The sequence below is a fragment of the Gavia stellata genome, chromosome Z, assembly GCF_030936135.1.
Source record: "Gavia stellata isolate bGavSte3 chromosome Z, bGavSte3.hap2, whole genome shotgun sequence".
Taxonomy (NCBI): domain Eukaryota; kingdom Metazoa; phylum Chordata; class Aves; order Gaviiformes; family Gaviidae; genus Gavia; species Gavia stellata.
The window spans coordinates 42,834,286-42,852,717 of NC_082637.1; the positions used below are offsets into that span (position 1 = coordinate 42,834,286).

General features: G+C 36.9%; 1 protein-coding gene across 1 annotated transcript in view; it reads right to left on the reverse strand.

Annotated features, from left to right (window-relative positions):
- LOC104250408 (guanine nucleotide-binding protein subunit alpha-14) overlaps nucleotides 1–18,432 on the reverse strand; it is an 86,103-nt gene that overhangs the window by 1,525 nt on the left and 66,146 nt on the right. The window contains exons 3-5 of the mRNA XM_059834443.1: nucleotides 5,756–5,910; nucleotides 3,230–3,358; nucleotides 1,170–1,299 (exon numbers count right to left, since the gene is read on the reverse strand). Of these exons, the coding sequence (XP_059690426.1) occupies nucleotides 1,170–1,299; nucleotides 3,230–3,358; nucleotides 5,756–5,910 (414 nt within the window). The remainder of the gene's footprint in view (nucleotides 1–1,169; nucleotides 1,300–3,229; nucleotides 3,359–5,755; nucleotides 5,911–18,432) is intronic.

The window sequence follows — 18,432 nt, forward strand, 5'->3', positions numbered from 1 at the left end:
ACCACTGCTATAACTGGCATGATGGCATGTGAAATCAAGGTAAGCCTTAATAATAGGAATTATTTGAATTCTTGTATGAGTTAGTGAGCAGCCATGGACTGCTGCTCTATGAAAGCCTCTTCTGACCTCACAGTGAGAGCTGAAGCAGGGTGTATTGGGTCAAATATCTGACATTAACATAACTAAAGGACAAGAGCATATGTACTCATCTATATTAGTAATAAAGTCTGTCCATTTCAAGAGAGATCTATTGGAACACCACATTCAGAGATCTCTGTTCAAAGTTCCTGGGGACAAACTTGTGATAGCAGTCAGTTAGTTATTTATTTCCTAATGTCCAAAGGGAGCATAACAAAATGTTCAAGACGATGAAAGGAAAAAGAAAATTACAGTTATCGAAGTTGTTCATGCATCAAAAGATGACAGGAAACTTTGAAAACTGTCTCAACTACAATGGATATTGTGACACTTCAGTAAGTGAAGTAGGTTATGCTTTTCAAAGTTCAAACAGATCTTGAGAAAGTGATCTGTAAGGGCTTTGGGACTTTTGAGTTCAAATGGTACTAAGCATTTTTGAAGGACATTTGAAGGAATCCTCATACTTCAGAATGCAAAGCAACCATTACCAAAAGGAATGCAGTTCCACTAACATGCTTTTCTCTAATTGCCTACTGTTTTCTTTTTTGCATCCTTCTTCTCTACAGCATCTGGATGCTGATGACGGCACTCCAGAACAGATGGGAGAACTCATCTTATGTTTTCTAATCTTGAGAATGAGGTAAATTTTAAGTAATTTTGTTTTAATTTTCCTTAATTAATGCACAGGTTAATTCTGAAACATCAGAGACTTAAAAAACAACCAAAAGCCCCCCTAATTACAGATGACAGAGGTAGTTTTACTTGCTTAGAGATATTGCTGATACTCAATTTGCCAAACATTTGACACGGCTTAAGTGATTTAAAACACTTTTAAGTCATGTTTTGTCTTTTAAGGTAGAGTTCACTTTTACAGGCAGGCTGCTAATCTAAAACAACTTCAGGACTGCTTGATCAGCATCTTAGTGTAATTCTAGTATTTGCAAATGCTTTTATGAGGACATGTGAATGCTGTCTTTCTTAAAAAGCACACAGCTTTTTCTGTACATTGTTTTCATACTCACACTCCTTACCTCTTTGTCACATTCTGCCAAGACTTGATCATATTCACTTAATGCAACTAAGAAAATGATGGAAGTAACACTTTCAAAACAATGGATCCACTTCCTTCTTTCTGACCTTTGGCCACCTACATCCACCATCCTGTTAAACAGAAATACAGTCATCGTATGAGTCATTTTCATAAGATACTTTAAGTATATCCAAAGACCTTTTAGTAGATCACCCACCTGAGATAAGCTTGACCTGTGAAAAGCGTTATCTTAACATTGTATATTCTGTTTAATATTTGAACTTGATTCACTTGCTGTAGTGCTGCCACTTTCATTGTTCTTTAGCGTTGTGGGTTAATCCTGGTGGGCAGCTAAGCACAACGCAGCAGCCACTTGCTCACTAGCCACGCCCCACCCCCCACCCCCTGACTGTTGGTGGACAGGGGAAGACGAAAGAAAGAATAAAAGCAAGAGAACTTGGATTTTGAGATTAAAAAAAAAAATAATTGTTTAAAAAGTGAAGGATAAGTGGAAGAAGAGATAAAGAAAACAAAACAAGTGATGCAATCACTCACCACCTCCCATGGGTAGACCGATGTCCAACCAGTTCCCGAGAAAAAGACAGCCAAGCTTCCTAAAGCCCCCTCTTTTCACTTTTATCACTAAGCATGATGTCATATATGGTATGAAATATGTCTTTGGTTAGTTCAGATCATCTGCCTGGCTGTCCCCTCCCAACCTCTTGTGCACGCCCCAACCTACTCACTGGAGGGGCGGAGAAACAGAGAAGGACTTAGCGCTGTGCAAACACTGTTCAACAAAAGCTAAACCACTGGTATCTTACCAGTACTGTTTTGTTTACAAATCTAAAACACAGCACCATATCAGCTGCTATGAAGAAAATCAACTTTATCCTAGCTAGGCCCAGTACAAGTGTATAAGACACTTGAAGCACAATACAAAATATAATTCTGGGTTTTTCTGTGTTGGTGGAAGTTTTAGCAAAGGCAGATGTGAACATACTCAATTTTACTTCCCCAGACACTCCAAAAATTTCCCCAAGAATGCCAGTATAGTCATATCTCACTCCTCAAAACAATCAAAATGCTCAGAAATATCTTAGTTCCACATAATAAGCCTATGGTTTTGCAGACAGTTAAGTAAGTCCATCACATTCTATCCAGGTCAAAATGTTTCCTAGAATATTCCATTTTCCAGGAAAAAACAAACAAGCAACAAAATCACAGTTACGCTGGTTTGACCTTGTGTTATCAGAGTGGATTCTGGTTCTGTGTTGTAACTGCAGGCAGGTGTTTGTTCATCATGAAAAGGATGGTTTGGTGGAAGAACATCTATAATCATGATAGTGTGAATTCTGCAATTTTGAAATAAAAAATATGCTTTCCCTTAGAAAATCAGTAACCCCACCTGTTGTGATAGCTTGTCTAGTAGCAGATAAAACAATTTTAAGGTGCTTCTCAGAATTTGTTTCAACTTTGTGAGTACGTTTGTTTCTCTCAGTTACACTGAATGTAATTTTTTTTTCCTATGTTATAAGGCAGGAAGAATAGAAGTATCTACTGTCATGACCCTCCACTTCTTTTTATCCCTCCTCCTTCCCTCAGTGTCTCCAACTCCCTTCCCTAACTTTATCTAACTGAAAGTTGTAAACTCACTTGAGGGCTTTAACGTGTCTATCAGGGCTCTCTCTTCCAAACAGTTATCGTCAGGAGCCAAAAACTGTTGGCTCTAAATGGACTTAAACTACATTCTGATATAAGTGCTCATGTCACTACAAATACATTGCCTCTGCACCACCCATCCAAGACTTTTAATTAAACTAATAGTTCAGAATACACAGCAATTGGGCTGCTTGAATTGAAAAGCTTTTTTCATGTAATGTAAATTTCAAAAGGAATCTTTTGAAACACCACTTCAAGTTACTGTATTAACTTTAGAGACTAAAAGGGCTGGGAACACATACAACACTCACTGCATACAAAAGCTAAAAGAACCTACAAATAAAGTTGCAGCAACTACTTTCACAATTGTATACTGAATCATTTGACAGGCAGTCTTACCTAAATATAATATTTTCTAAATCAAAAGGATACTCGATAATTCCTGTAGTTGGCACTCGGACTCTAAGAATATCTTGCTGAGTTGGCACAAAAGAGGGCATAGCAATACGATCAAGGTCAGTAAGATAACTGAAAAGTTAAATATACAACAGAAACAAGATTAATGCACTATTATAAATTAATCACACAGATTCAAACCCAAAGTACTAACCAGCAATCACCAGAAGTGTTCCCACAAAAGCAGCTAAACAGAAATTCAGTTATGCATGGCCTTAGTGCAATTCTTGCTGGCATAAAACAATAAAACCCTTTATGTTAACTGAGGCCTGCATGTACACTTCAGACAGAATACTCGCCAAAAGAGATACGATGCCTGAATGTTCTATAGACAAACAGCCCACACCAAAAAAGATGAATTTGATTTGAATAATCTTTGCTATTACCCCAAAATGAACATCAGAATTAAGATTTGAACACAAATACAAATATCGGTCCTAGCCATAATGTTTACCAACAGTACTCTCTCCCCTGTCACTTCATTAGCATCACTGCATCTGTGATGCTAATATTGCACACAAATGTGAAAGGTTGCTGGACAGAATTCAGAAAAGTAATTAATGTTAAGCAATGCAAACATGAATGCTTCAAACTTACATTATTTTTAATATTAAAGTTGATGCATTTAGTTTCTTGTCTGCCCATGCAGTTGTTCTTAACTTCACCCTCCTTAGTTTCACAAAGCTCTTGTGCTTTTCATGGCTGGGATTAAATTCTAGGATGGCATTCCTGTGCCTCAACAAATGAGCAGTGTGTGAGCAACACACAAAGAACCGATGCCTAGTATTCCTCTCTCCAATCTATCTTCCCACCACTAGAAGGCAACATTAGATCATCCAAAATCCTAACAAGGCCTACAAAAAATGTAAGGTGTATTCCAAAGCATACAACATGGTTCTAGCACAAACCTTCCTTTATTTAAGCACTAATTCCCGCCCTCCCCCTTTCCTTTGGTGGAAAAAGGAGGATGCTGATGCATTCTCCCCTTGCTGCCCAAACATCCCTCATATTTGGAGTCCAAAATCAAAAATACTCACACTTAATGTTATCACTTACTCAGAAAAGATTTCTCTTAAGAAAATTCCTCCTCTCTAGTAATGTAGCAAATTGTTATTGAGATCTCAATTGTAATTAACAGTAAAAGGAAGATTTAATAACATTTAAAATAAAACTGATTTTCAATTGTCGCTGATTTCTTAGAAAATGAGGCTACAGTAGACCATTAAGTGGCATCCTTCTTCTCCAGTGTAGGATTATTTAAGAACAAGGCAGACAAACAGCTGTCAAGAATGATAATGCTTAACACACAGGAACAGATTGCCTATGTGTAACCATTCTGAGTTCAAGTTTACCATAAATGCCTAATCTAAATGTTCCTTGCTGAAATTTAACACTGTTACTTTTCAACCTTGGCAGAAACAGAAATGTAAATTTTCTGTTGTCATGAAACAATCATTTTTTCCACAATTAAATTATTTGAAAACTGGGGGAGAGACTTATCTTCATTCTTATTTATATCCTAAACTTTTCACATAACTGAACTCTCTGATCTGCCCGCTTGTTGTCAATATATTTTGTACAGCTGTTTTTCATGATTTCCCCCACGGGGAAACTCAGTTATGTACCAGCTGTGTTGACCTCAGAACTGGGAGGGATGATGGTTCCAGTATGTTCAGAAAGCCTAAAATTAGTTTGTTTCATCACTCCAGCTTAAAATCTGTTGTGTACCACAGGCCAACAGAGACACAAGTATAACTAATAAAATAAGAGTGAATCTTTCTTTTCATTATGAGCCAGCAGCATGCCCAGGTGGCCAAGAAGGCCCATAGCATCCTGACTTGTATCAGAAATAGTGTGGCGAGCCGGAGTAGGCAAGTGATTGTCCCCCTGTACTTGACAGTGGTGAGGCCAGACCTCAAATACTGTCTTCAGTTTTGGGCCCCTCACTACAGGAAAGACATTGAGGTGCTGGAGAACATCCAATGAAGAACAATGAAGCTGGAGAAGGGTCTAGAGCAGAAGTCTTGTAAGGAGAAGCTGAGGGATCTGGGGTTGTTTAGTCTGGAGAAAAGGAAGCTTGGGAGACCTCATCACTCCCTACAACTACCTGAAAGGAGGCTGTAGCAAGGTGGGTGTCGGTCTCTTTTCCCAGGTAACAAGTGATAAGAAAGAGAGGGAACAGCCTCAAGTTGCACCAGGGGACGTTTAGACTGGATATGAGGAAAAATCTCTTCACTGAAAGGGTTGTCAAGCATTGGAACAGGTTGCCCAAGGAAGTGGTTGAGTCACCCTCCCTGAAGATATTTAAAAGATGTGTGGATGTGGCACTTAGGGACATGGTTTTGTGGTGGACTTGGCAGTGCCACGTTAATGGTTGGACTGGATCTTAAAGATCTTTTCCAACCTAAATGATTCTACAATTGACTTAATTAAGTCTGGCTTGTCCTTGTAATTACACAGTGTACTTACTACTTAGCAGAGTCTGAGAGCTGGTACTCCCTCCGTCTGTCATAGCATTCTTGAATTCCTGGGTCTTCCCAGAGCTTCTTGATTGCTTCCACTTGTTTTCTTTCCAGCACTGTCATTTTGTCCACTTCCACTTCTTTGATCATCTGAGCACTCTCCTAATCAATTAAATGATTATACTATTGTGAGAAAGGATTGCCATTGGCATCCAGTACACATTCTCCCATGTCTTTATTATACTCTTCCCATCAATGAGACTAAGGATCAGAAAGGAACCCAAGAGAAAATACACAGGTTTAATCCTTGAATGCATTTAATTTTTCAAGTTAGATGACTGCTACTGATTTTTTTTTAAGCAAGTTAGTCTTGCCTACTGTCATCCACGTGTGATTTTTCTTTTTAAAAGGGGACCTTGACAAAGGTCAGAAGGCGCTCTAATCCTATTCTTTTTAAACTCACTAAATTTTAATACCATTTTATAACAGTGGTAATGTTTCAAACATTCTACATACTTTCTTTAGTACAGATACTTTTGGTTTGTTTGTTGGTTTGGTTTCTTTCAGGACAAACCAGAGGCTGACCTAGCATAGTCATCAAGCAGGCATCAAATTCCTATAAGCCATCTTCTGTTTAATGCCTACCTCAGTGAGACACAGCCAGGGTACTACACTACAGAAAGAAACAATTTTTCTTTGCTCGTAAGTGTAAGAGGTATTGCAAAGGTAAATGTAAGTAAGTTTTGCTTTTAAGGGGTACAAAAGAATCTATTGTTGTGTCAGCAAGTGGTGCAGTTGATTTGCTTGAGGGAAGGGATGCCATCCAGAGGGAACCTGACAGGCTTGAGAAGTGGGCCCATGCAAACCTCATGAGGCCAACTGCAAGGTCCTGCACCTGGGTCAGGGCAATTCCCAACATCATTACAGACTGAAGGATGAATGGATTGAGAGCAGCCCTGTGCAGAAGGACTTGGGGGTACCGGTGGACGAAAAGTTGAGCTGGCAGTGTCCACTTGCAGCCCAGAAAGACAATTGTATCCTGGGCTGCATGAAAAGAAGCGTGGCCAGGAGGTCGAGGGAGGTGATTCTCCCCCTCTACTCTGCTCTCATGAGACCCCACCTGGAGTACTGCATCCAGTTCTGGGGCCCTCAGTACAAGAAAGATGTGTACCTCTTGGAGTGGGTCCAGAGGAGGGCCACAAAAACAATCAGAGAGATGGAACACCTCTCCTATGAAGAAAAGCTGACAGAGTTGGAGTTGTTCAGCCTGGAGGAGAAAAGGCTCCAGGGAGACTTTATTGTGGTCTTCCAATACTTAAAGGGGACTTAAATATGAAGAAAGACTCTTTACCATGGCCTGTAGTGAAAGCACAAGGGGCACTGATTTTACACTGAAACTGGGTAGATATAGCTTGGACATAAGGGAGAAATTTTTTACAATGAGGGTGGTGAGACACTGGAACAGGTTGCCCAGAGAAGCTGTGGATGCCCCATCCCTGGAAACATTCAGTTTGGATGGGGCTTTGAGCAACCTGACCCAATGAAAGATGTCCTTGTCCATGGCAGCGGGACTGGACTAGATGATCTTTAAAGGTCCCTTCCAACCCAAACCATTCTATGACTGGAAATATTCTCTTCTGTAACTGTTCAACTGGATATGTACTGATGTTTCCTAATACATTTAGTGATCCGGAAAAGTATTGTTCTAAAAAGCATTTAATATGGAAATAAATTAACTTATTTAGTGTTTGGAATACAACAGATTGGTTACTGTACATTCAGTTTGCCAACACTTTTTCCAGTACGTTGCTAGATATCACCTAGATCTTAACTTACATATTTAAAAATGAAATAGGGTTTGTTCCCAACCTCTTATTTAAGCTTGGGAGAGTCACAAATAGTAACACTGCATACAGATTTGGTTTGGATCCAGGGCAGTGAATTCTTGGGTCTGAACTGGAAAATGTGAATACTGATAGACCTGTTAATCTAGTCTTTCAAAATGAGATAAAGATCAGTCAGAAAACAGGACTTTTGTAGTTATGGGGTCTTTAAGTTACACAGGTTTGCAGTTGCCCACGGTAACACAGAGCCTAATGGCTCAAAAGCAATTTGTCCTTGCTCAGTTCAAATTAATTTTAAATATTGTAAATCTCAAAAATGTTGTGAATATACTACTCTTCTGAGTGTTCATATTAAAGACTAACAATGCAGTCATAATGCCTGGGTGAATTCTCCATGATTGGAATTATCTTTGATTTTACAGGTATTCTGTTACACAAAACCAAATTCCAAGTCTTCTGATTTTTATTAAAACTGTTTTCTTAAAATAGTAGTGAAAAGCTTTAAACATAACTTATAATTACTACTGCACTGTAAATTGTTAATCAATGTAAAATAGTTTAAAAATGCGTCATGGTATAAAACATTCCTGTTTGTTAGTATTTCTTGTAGATTCTTCACAGATACAATGTAATCCATATTGGTGTTTTACCTTAATTTTACACAGCATAACTATGTTATCAAGGCAGCTAATACTGTCTATTGAATAATTTTTTCTGTTCTGTAATTATTATATCAAATGTTCATGCTGATCTAGAACAATGTAGGAAGAGCTTTACCTGTGATTTATACTTTATTTAGGTACTGTATATGAGGCAAGAGATTAGAGACCCTGTGTCCTGGCAGTAACTTTTCTCCATATTTTCAATCTTATCTGGTGAAAGACATGCAGAATAATTTGGATTATGAGTAACTCTTCCTTCAATTCACTGGAGTCACAGAACAGATATCCTTTTCTAGAGAAAAGAAAGGGCACTAACATGCAAATACCCATCACAGCATTTTGACTGGGGTTGACTCAGGCTTCATTCCATGCTAAAACTTTGCATGTGTCTAAGGGGGCTTCATGTAATTGTAGCTCCAAAACCAGCTTTGGTGTCAGGTCCTTGTGAAAAGAAAAAATTTCTGTCTACATCTGCAAACCTCGGTCCCCTTATCTGGCCAAGTGCCACGTGGCATCAGGAAAAATCCTTTTTGGGAAAACAATTCAGATTAATCGCTCATTTCGTAGTATATAATAAATAGAGTTCAACACTGACAGCTAGTCTCATGCTCATAATTCAAAGAAAAAAAATCCTACAATGAAGTGAAAAATTACTTAAAAGCACCAAGTGATTTTAATATCATTCCACGGGTTATGTCTCCCTCATCCTCAGTAAACAGGCACGTTACTAATAAAAAATGCCTTTGGTATGAATTATGGGTAGATAATATAACATGGAAGCAAGATACAGAAAATTTGTTTCCTTCAAATGCAGTCTTCAGGATAAATAAGTAATGAGTAATCTTAGGAGACAGTGTATGATAATCCAGCCAGGATCTGACAGAAAAGGGGATTAAACTTGAAACACACTCTCAGATGTCCTTAGAAGCAGCAGAAAGTCCTTCAAACTGGGCAGTAGGACAGTCCTGTATTTTTTACACTGGGAAGTATCAGCATTTAACTAAAAGGCAGGTGTTGCGGTGTTTTGTGTGAGTGTGTGCACATGTGCACATGAGTGTGTATGACAATTTATTACTAACGGCAAACATTCCTCATAAGTAACAACCAGAGCAATTCCAGCTATTTCAGCCTCTTGACTACTGTAATGATTGAAGTAAATTACTTTTCTATAAAATTGTGTTGACGTGATAAAACATATCAACGTAAAATAGGATTGTAATTGGAAATGGATTGTTTGTTTTATAGTTTTAAGTAATACTGACTGTCAAACATTGGTATTAGCTATAGCTTCGTTGCAGATATTCTGTATTTTGTATTGTATTCACAGTGAACACAAATGTTAATTGCAACTGAACTGAAAATTTGCAAGCCATGGCAAAATGAACTAAGCCCCCAAACTCTACACACAGCTCTTCCAGTACATAATAAGAACCAGTTCTGCTGATCAGGACTTTTTAAAAAATTGTTGGATCTAAACCACTGAAGGATTTTTGCTGATTATTGCAAATAAGTGGCCTTTGAATCTGTCACAAACTATGAAAGCTAAATAAATTTTCTAACCTGCTATAGCTCTTTAAGCTAGTTTGACATGTGATAAAATGCTTAGATGTCCTTTGTTTCCTCTGGTTGAACACTATAAAGGGTAACTGAATGATGTAAGATGCCCCACAAGGCTCACAGGGCTTTTATTATTTTGCTGTAGAATCCCACCACTAGGAATTCTAGAAAAGGGTTATTAAATCTTGTCAACACTTAGTAATAATGTAAGTTTACATTTTAACAAATATCTTTTGGCACTGCCAACAGCATACCATGAAAGTAGTTTAAATATAATGAAACTTTATAATGGGATTTTGGCAAGAAGTGGACCTCAGTGTTTCAATTGGACAGGGTCATATTTTAAAACCTTCCTCTGCAGCTCCGAAGAACACCAGAAATTTAGTTTTCATTTCCCTCAAACCTAGCGTGGAATTTTATAGAATTCTCACTTACCACTAAGAAGTCAGCCCAAGAGACGTTGTGGAAATATGCAGCATTGTAATACATGGGCAGTAGGTGCTTTACAGAAAGAACAGAAAGGGCTCACTAACATGAGAAGAAAACAAAACAAATCTGCAATCATCACAGACAGAACCAAGGAACAAAGAGGGGAAATGCAAAACAGCACAAGCACATGTTAATGTTAGTTATTGGCATAATTTTTTTTTAATGAAATACAAGCAACAAATGAGTTCCAGAATTCACTCGTAATTAAAATATGTATAGCACATTATGCTCTCTCTAAACACAGTATAAGCAGGAACAGCAAAAGTTACATTAAAAGTGCTGTAACATTTTTATGTTCAAAATCCCTATTCTGACATTACCTTACTTCAGGCTGATTTTTTTTAAGTAGACCTCTGCTTCTCAGTGACATGATGCAGGTAGAGAAAAGGATACAGATGATAAAATAAGGGTAAGTAATTTTGAATACAATAGAAGTAGGAGAATATATTTGTTTCATTAAAAAAACCCCACACCACAAAACAAAACTAAAAACCAAACCTTTTGATCCTGGAAAGAAAACTGATAACGTATAACAAAGAGAGTAGCAAAATTGTTTGGCAAATACATTCAAAGCCTGTGACAGAGCTGCTTGGAATACTAAAAATATATTAGTCTCTTAAAATCTATTACATGATTCTCCACTGGAAATCAAACTCAAGCCTGCAATTAAAGGGCAACTGATGTTGTATAACAAGCAACACTTCAAGGTTCAATTGTTAATCTGTTTTCATCAGAAAGGTATACTAAAAAGAAACAAAATAATCAGGAGGGGTCCTGAATATGCCTTTTTCACTTCACACAGTAATACCACTGGGTAAAAGTAACTTTCTCATCTTTTGTGAAAGTGTGAAGAAACATGCACAAATGACAGCTGAATGAGTATAATATTAAATACAACTTATAGTAAAGACAAATCTTTCCCAGACAAGAAATGGATACCACCACAACCAACAACAACTGTCATTTTTATAGATATGAGAATAAATTTTATCACCAGCTGGTACATGCGATGCATAGAACTGATTATTTCAGTAAAGCTTTTTGGAGGGTCTGAATCTCCACACTTGGAAAAAATTTGTATTTTATTTGATACCTTGCAGCTCTGTCATATTTCTTAGGAAGCTAAATGTTAAATAGGGCCTGAAGATGGCTCTATGTGTTACCTTATAAAGCTCTTTGTATTTATAAGGCCTGAATTTATATACATATTTATTTCCTCACCCATAACTTAGGTCATTACTCCTTTAAAAGCTTTCTGAGAAGAGCAGTCTGTTTTGGAGCAATAACTACTGCAAGTGCTTCCTAAATGTCCAGTGGTAAAGACAGGAATTATTAATTTAAAAAAAGTTCTGTGAGAACTAATGAAGCTCCTATTTTTCTAAGCATTTATATTTTATGGCCTTTGCATTTCACTTTCATATCGCAGGTCCTTCCTCAATTGGCTGGGTGAAATAAACTACAAAATGCTCCAATAAAAGTCATACTTGGAAGCTACAGCAGGTTCTTCACAGCAAATAAATGATCACAGGAAGGGACAAAGTGGTTATGCAGTATTGGGAGGTTACAAGAACAGCCAGTTAAGGGTGCATACCGCTTCAGAAAGATATTCTTTATCAAGAGATACTTAGCTACAGCAGGAGTTTAAGTTTTCATACTATGCGAATATAAGTTTGTGAGTATCACTGAACACATTTTACACCTCTAAACATTTTTACTTTTACAGTGCCACTGAAATATAAATTATATCTCACTACAGAATATGTAGAAATATGCACTTAAATACTTGCCTCTTCTTCATACTATTGTTAGGCCCATAAATAGAACTTCTGAGGAATATAATGCAATGTATTTTGCAAGCCATTGTGTTTTACTAAAACAATGTTTGCATTCATTTTCATCTCATTTTTTGAAACAGTCCCATCAGTTAATTTGACATAATGAATAGGGTGTGTTTGCTTCTAAAGAAATAAAAAGAGAATGCATAAAACTGGGGGGAAAAAACCCACAAAAAACCCCTAAGATTTTATAATTCACTACAATGGGGATAGGAAGCTGCTATTAATTTTATATAATTTTAGTAGAAGTTACTGACTAACAAATAACATTTTAAGTTTTACTGAGAAATTATGTGAATTTCAATTCTGTTTGCTTGTTGTTGCTGTTGCTGAAAATGCTTTGAATTGGAACCAAATGCAAGCCCAAACGCAGACCCAAACGTGTAAGTCTATCTGCTCTCTACCAGCAAGGCTACTAAGTTTTGCTGAATTACAAGGACAGCATATAGCTCCCCTGATTGAGCTATGGTATTTTTCGTATCTCAACCTCTATTACTGAGGTAAAGTACACACTAAGAGACTTCTAAAGTTAGCTACACAATTACCTGTGATTGCTCTGTTTGCATATTTTGGGTACAGGAGGAACCAAATGTGAACAAACCACCCTTAAAACTAAGGAAGAGGAAGCTAGCAACTGGCTGAGCTGTGCATAAAATGTATACACTGCTGCTATTGCCAGTATCTCCTAATTACAATCAGAAGAAGAGCCAAAAGTTAAGTATATGAGGGTTGTTTTCAATTTCTAAGTGAAAGAACATTTTGGAAGAAGAAAATTAAGGAAGCTGAAAAGAGTGGAGGAACTAAATGACTCAAGCATTTAGAGTTAGGACATTATATTCTAAAGGTAAATAAATATTGCTTATTTTGCAGTCTCTTATTATTCAGCTTTAATAGTGCATTGTTCTATGGCTATGAAAAGGTACCTGGTCATAGTCTGGATAACTGGATGAGCAGATTAAGTTGAAGATTAAATTTTGCAAATTAAAATAATGAATTGATACCATCCTGGTTGTGCACTAGCCACTTACCTATAAGCTTTGATTGTGTCTTTCTTACTGAGCCTATTCTGTCTGCCACCCACAGGCTGTAAATTTTTTCTCTTAATGTTCAATCATTATTAGTCACCACATCTATGACAACAGCAGGCATAGTAACCAGTACACCAGCTAGCAGTAAGCAAAGCAAGACTAAGCAGTGCAACTGTAAAAATATCAGGCCAAACCACCACCCAGATCATAATTGGCAACACAAAATTTTTGGCAAAGACCTGACTGAAAACAAGACTTCACAGTCAGGTCTTATATAAAATTTAATGGACTACCCTTAAAAAAAGCAAGAGAATCACAATATGTTTGTTTTCTTCTTCAGTTTGCAGTTCATCTTTATATATTTGCCTTTTGTTAAAATATGCGTGAGAGTGCATCCATGTATATGTAAATGTTGGTCAACTTCTTCAAACACAAAAGAATTATTTCTGCAGTATTATATACATGTGGACTAAAAGTAAGAATGTACACATACAAATACACAAGTATACATACAAATACACAGGTAAAAATATAAATACACAAGTACACATACATGGAATTTGTGGCTTCCAAACCTCATTTTCCAACACTTCTAGTTTACAGAGGGAAGAGAGAAACAAACAAACAAAAAAATCAGTATAACATCCCCAGATAGAATCAAGTGAAATTCTTTATTCCTTGGTTCATTTTTCCACACTACCGTAGACAGATCACTGTTTGGGACACTGAAAAAATACTTGGGTCACATACAATACCATACAATGCCATTGTATTTTGACATGTGAGTGAAGCACTAATATTATCTATTAATATTGCACATGAATATTTGAGATGTTTGTTCCATAGTCTTTACTCTCACAAACTTCTCTGACCACCCCAGATTTTCTGTTCTCTGTTTTGCAGTTACTCCCTTTCCTGTGACCTTGAGCAGAGGTTATGTCAACAAAATACCAGCTATTTGAGGAATAGGAAAATTTGTCTACTTGTCTGTGATGCCAAAATTTATAGTTTAATTCAATCACATATACTAGATGATGATAAAAAGAATCCATTTCATATGTCTGTACCCTGTTTTTACTAGAGCTATTCAGAAATAACTTTATCTTGTTTTCCTTCAGGATTTGCTGGTGTAAGTATGGCTTCCAGAAAATTGGAAAAAGAAAGAAATATTAAAAAGTGAACACATGCTGATATTCCTCATTCTTACTTTTCTTCTACTTACACTGGACCTACTAAAATCCAGCAGTTACAGAGCTTTCAACCAGGGCTGTTTCAAATACTAATAAAAAAGAACAGCCTAGAACAACCATATATAGTAAGTAATGCAATAACGTACCACTGTTAAATAAACTGGCATGATAAATTAATGGGATTACTTTTCTATCTGTGTTTCCCAGCAGTACTTAAAAAAATGAATTAAACCGAATTTCCATCCCCTTCAAGTAATACACAAACATATATCCGTAGTAGAAATGGTCTCTTTTCCTGAATAAATGATTTTGGTTATCGAACCCTGGAACATAGACTAATTTGGGCTACATAATTTAATCTGGCTAATCCTGTACATAGCTTCTGATTTACTCACAGTGTATTACAAGAAAAGGCAACCAAGTTTAGTGTGAAGATGTGTATTAATCTCTATCATTGTTTCAAAGGTTAAATCAGAGGAATAGCTCTAAGCACACAAAAGTTAACAAAACGTGCCTCTGGGTTCTGCAGCGATGTAGCATTTGTACTTCTTCAGTGGTCAGGCACAAGCACACACGCCTTGTATATCCTCTTCTGTCCAATACTTTCTTGCCACCTCATTTTCCTACACCAATATCTTGCAACAGTTTTCTCCTTTATCCAGCCACCTTTACCACAAAACCTGCCAGAACCTAATTACCCTTGAGATCTATCTCCTCTGTAACTTTGGCTGACACATGTCAATGGGTTTAAAAGTTACAAGGGGTGAAGAAAGGCAGCTATGCACACAGTGTGATCACAGAAAACTTCTTAAGAAACCAGACTTAATACTTATTAAATTTATTCCAGCCTTATAAAAACAATAGAAAAGCCTGATGAATTAGTCACAATACATTAAAAAAAGTTCCACGAAGAAAAAAGTATGTTTCCCAATAATGATATTCACTTCGTAAGTGTTCAAATTAGGCAGAAAGTTACTGGGGGGTTTTGCTATTAGGTTGGTTTGCACACATATTCCACCAGTGACTGTAATGGAGTTCTTTCAGATTTATAGTGACTCAGGAAAAGCATGAATAAAGTTCTCTGGAGATACAATATGTGTAGATTCCTGAAAGGAAGGAAGAAAATTCAGGGAAAAAAAGTTGTGATTAGATAACGTTCGTCTCAAATTAAAACACAACACAAAAATGCAGCTGGCTAAGAATAGGAAATTCACCCATGCCTTGGTTTCCTTCCTTGGAAGTAATGAGGTTCACAGATCCAAAAGCCTGCATCTCCATTCTGCACAGCCCTGCATGTAGAGCAAACCTTTCAAGTGGTAGGAGATTTGGGACTCCTGTTGACACAGGCTACTTTGAGATTTCCTAGCCTAAGGAAGAGTCTCAATTAGTGAATTCAGAGTCAGGAAAGAAAACAAATCAAAACTCAAGCATTAAGATGAAATAGAATGATCTTCTGGCAAAGCAACAAATTCAACTATTAGTCCAAGGAAACAAGTTTTCAGATGGAACTTGCATGAAGTTTCTTACTTCTGAGGTGAACTGATTTAAACCACATGATTTTCACAGGGGAAACTGGCAGGTGTAGGATGAAAGTGACGTAAATAGGTTTTTTAAGATGTGGTTATTACATATGTAAGAGCTACTGGGGTCACAAAGAGGTTCTCCAACCAACTGAAGACATGTATATACACACACACAAAAGAAAAAAAAAGAAGAAGGAAAAAAAGATAAGAATGTGGATGTCTAACCTCTACAGTTTGGTGGAAGTTCACTAGATTTGCCCCCCTGCCCCAACCACGCACCTTTGTACCTATTAAGATATCAAAGTTCTGAAGGAGTAAACACTGATACTGCAACATTAATTTCCTCTCATTTATTTCTGCAGTTCTACCAGAAAATATCTCAACCTCTTGCAAACTTTCTGGTCTTGTATTACAGACAATGAGAATGCATCATGCAAAGAAAGTTATGCAGGGAGTAAGCATGAACAACAATTCTGGATATTTACAGTATGCCAAAATAGCAAGAATTGAGCAATTCAGTGTTTCTGCATGCTAGCTCCAACTTCTTTTATTACTGTATAGAGGTTCTGCGCCTCACAGGCAGCTGGAGACAAGATCCAGATTATTTAGACTTTATGATAGAACCAGGAGTATCTCAAAAGAAAAAAATGTCTTTCTTTCCCAGGACTGTCTCATAAAAAGATATATACATGAAAAACAAGAATTATTACTTATCTCTTCTTGAACAGCTCTAGACAGAGCAGCAGCTTGGTCTCTTGAACACCTGAAGTACCAAGACTGCTAATAAATTAAGCCCTTCTTGAAAACAAATTGCTTTCCTGAAAAGAGATTGTGTTAGTTTGTCTCTATACAAAGTTTTCCATCCCTGGTGAACTTTACTTCTGACTTCATTACTTCTGATGCAACAAATCCTGACCTGAATAAAGAAAATACATGATATCACAGGCCATCAGCAGGTACCTTGAACATAGTCAAATATTGTCTCATTCTTAAAGACACATATAAACATCAAACTTGAAAATAATAAGAAATACATCATGTCCTTGGAGACTCCACGTTAAAAGCATCTGGAGAAAATTAGATTTCTGGCCACCTTAAGTTTCTGCAACATGCTACAGGAACAGAAGAGGCAAATATAGTACAGTTCCACAATGCTGCATCTTCATAATCACTCATACTTAATAATGACATACAACATTCACCCATCACTCTCTACAATTTATTTAAAAAAAAAAACAACAGCTGGACATTTTTAAAGTATTTGACAGGCCACACCTCAAGAATTCACTCACTTGCAGTCTTACTGATGTACTTGCAGGACACAAACTATTTGCAGAAATGGTTTTGAATTGCGGACAGTTATTTTTGAGTGTGCTTCATTAAGATGTATAACAGCTTCATCAAATAGAGCTGACTATGATTATTTGCATAACAGTGAGAAAATTACTGAGAACAAGACTGATGTAAGCATTCTAAATAATAAAAAACGGCTCTGAGTTTTCAGTTTCCCTGTCTCAGAGTATAGCTTTCAATATATTCAGAGACAAAGGGTCTTGATGGATTTGGGTTTTGCCTTTTTTTTTTTTTTAAACTCAGTTCTGACTAAGAACATCACATGAAATGCATTAAAATGAAGATACCACTTCTCAGTGAAAACACCACATATTAAATGCTCTTGTTAATTCAGTATATAGGGAAATATGAAAGAATTATTTATTTAAGTTAAAGTGCATGTTTAAGAACATTTAGGCCTCAACTGGCAATAGTCTAAATATGCTAGATGATACTACAAAATGTATCTAAGTTTATGAGATTATCATCATTAACATTTCAGTCTTTATGATTAACATTTTAGTTATACTGCGCTACATGCTAGGCTGGGTCTTCCAAACTTCTCCCATCTTCCTTTTTTAAATAATAAATCGGCCATCATTGTGAAGTAATGCAGGACTTCAATTTCTAAAAAATTTTAAACACAGGAAGTACCAGATATCTAACAATATCTAACAATCTGCTTTACCAGATTTCAGTCCATATTTGTAGACATAATTCATTTAGATGCTGTTGCTATCTGAACTAAAATGAACTCCAAGTCTTTTGATGTTCACCCATTACTAAGGACTGTTTTTAAGGACAATGTCCTTGGAAGCGCATGCTTTCCCACTGAGCCAAGCTGCTCTGCTGTCTTATTTCCTTGCTAAGTGATCTCCTTCGATATTATCTTATGTAGCATTGTAAGGGTACATCATGTTGTATGGCAGGTGGATGCTGCCAAACATAACACGTCCATCCCTGGAGAGATTACCTTCTAAAGACACTTCAGACACCTCACAGCACAGCACATGTGAGCATTACTTCAGACTTATACCAGCCTGCAACGCTTCCTCCTTAACCCCTTCAACTCATGTAGGGCACCAGATGCATTACTCATTCCAGTACCCAGCAGAAAAGCAAGTGAAGATGACCGTCAAATGCAAATGTTTGTTAGTTATTTTTCTGTATTCTGTAATATCCCTGTATTCTCAAACAGGGATACAGAGAATCTTATGTTAGACT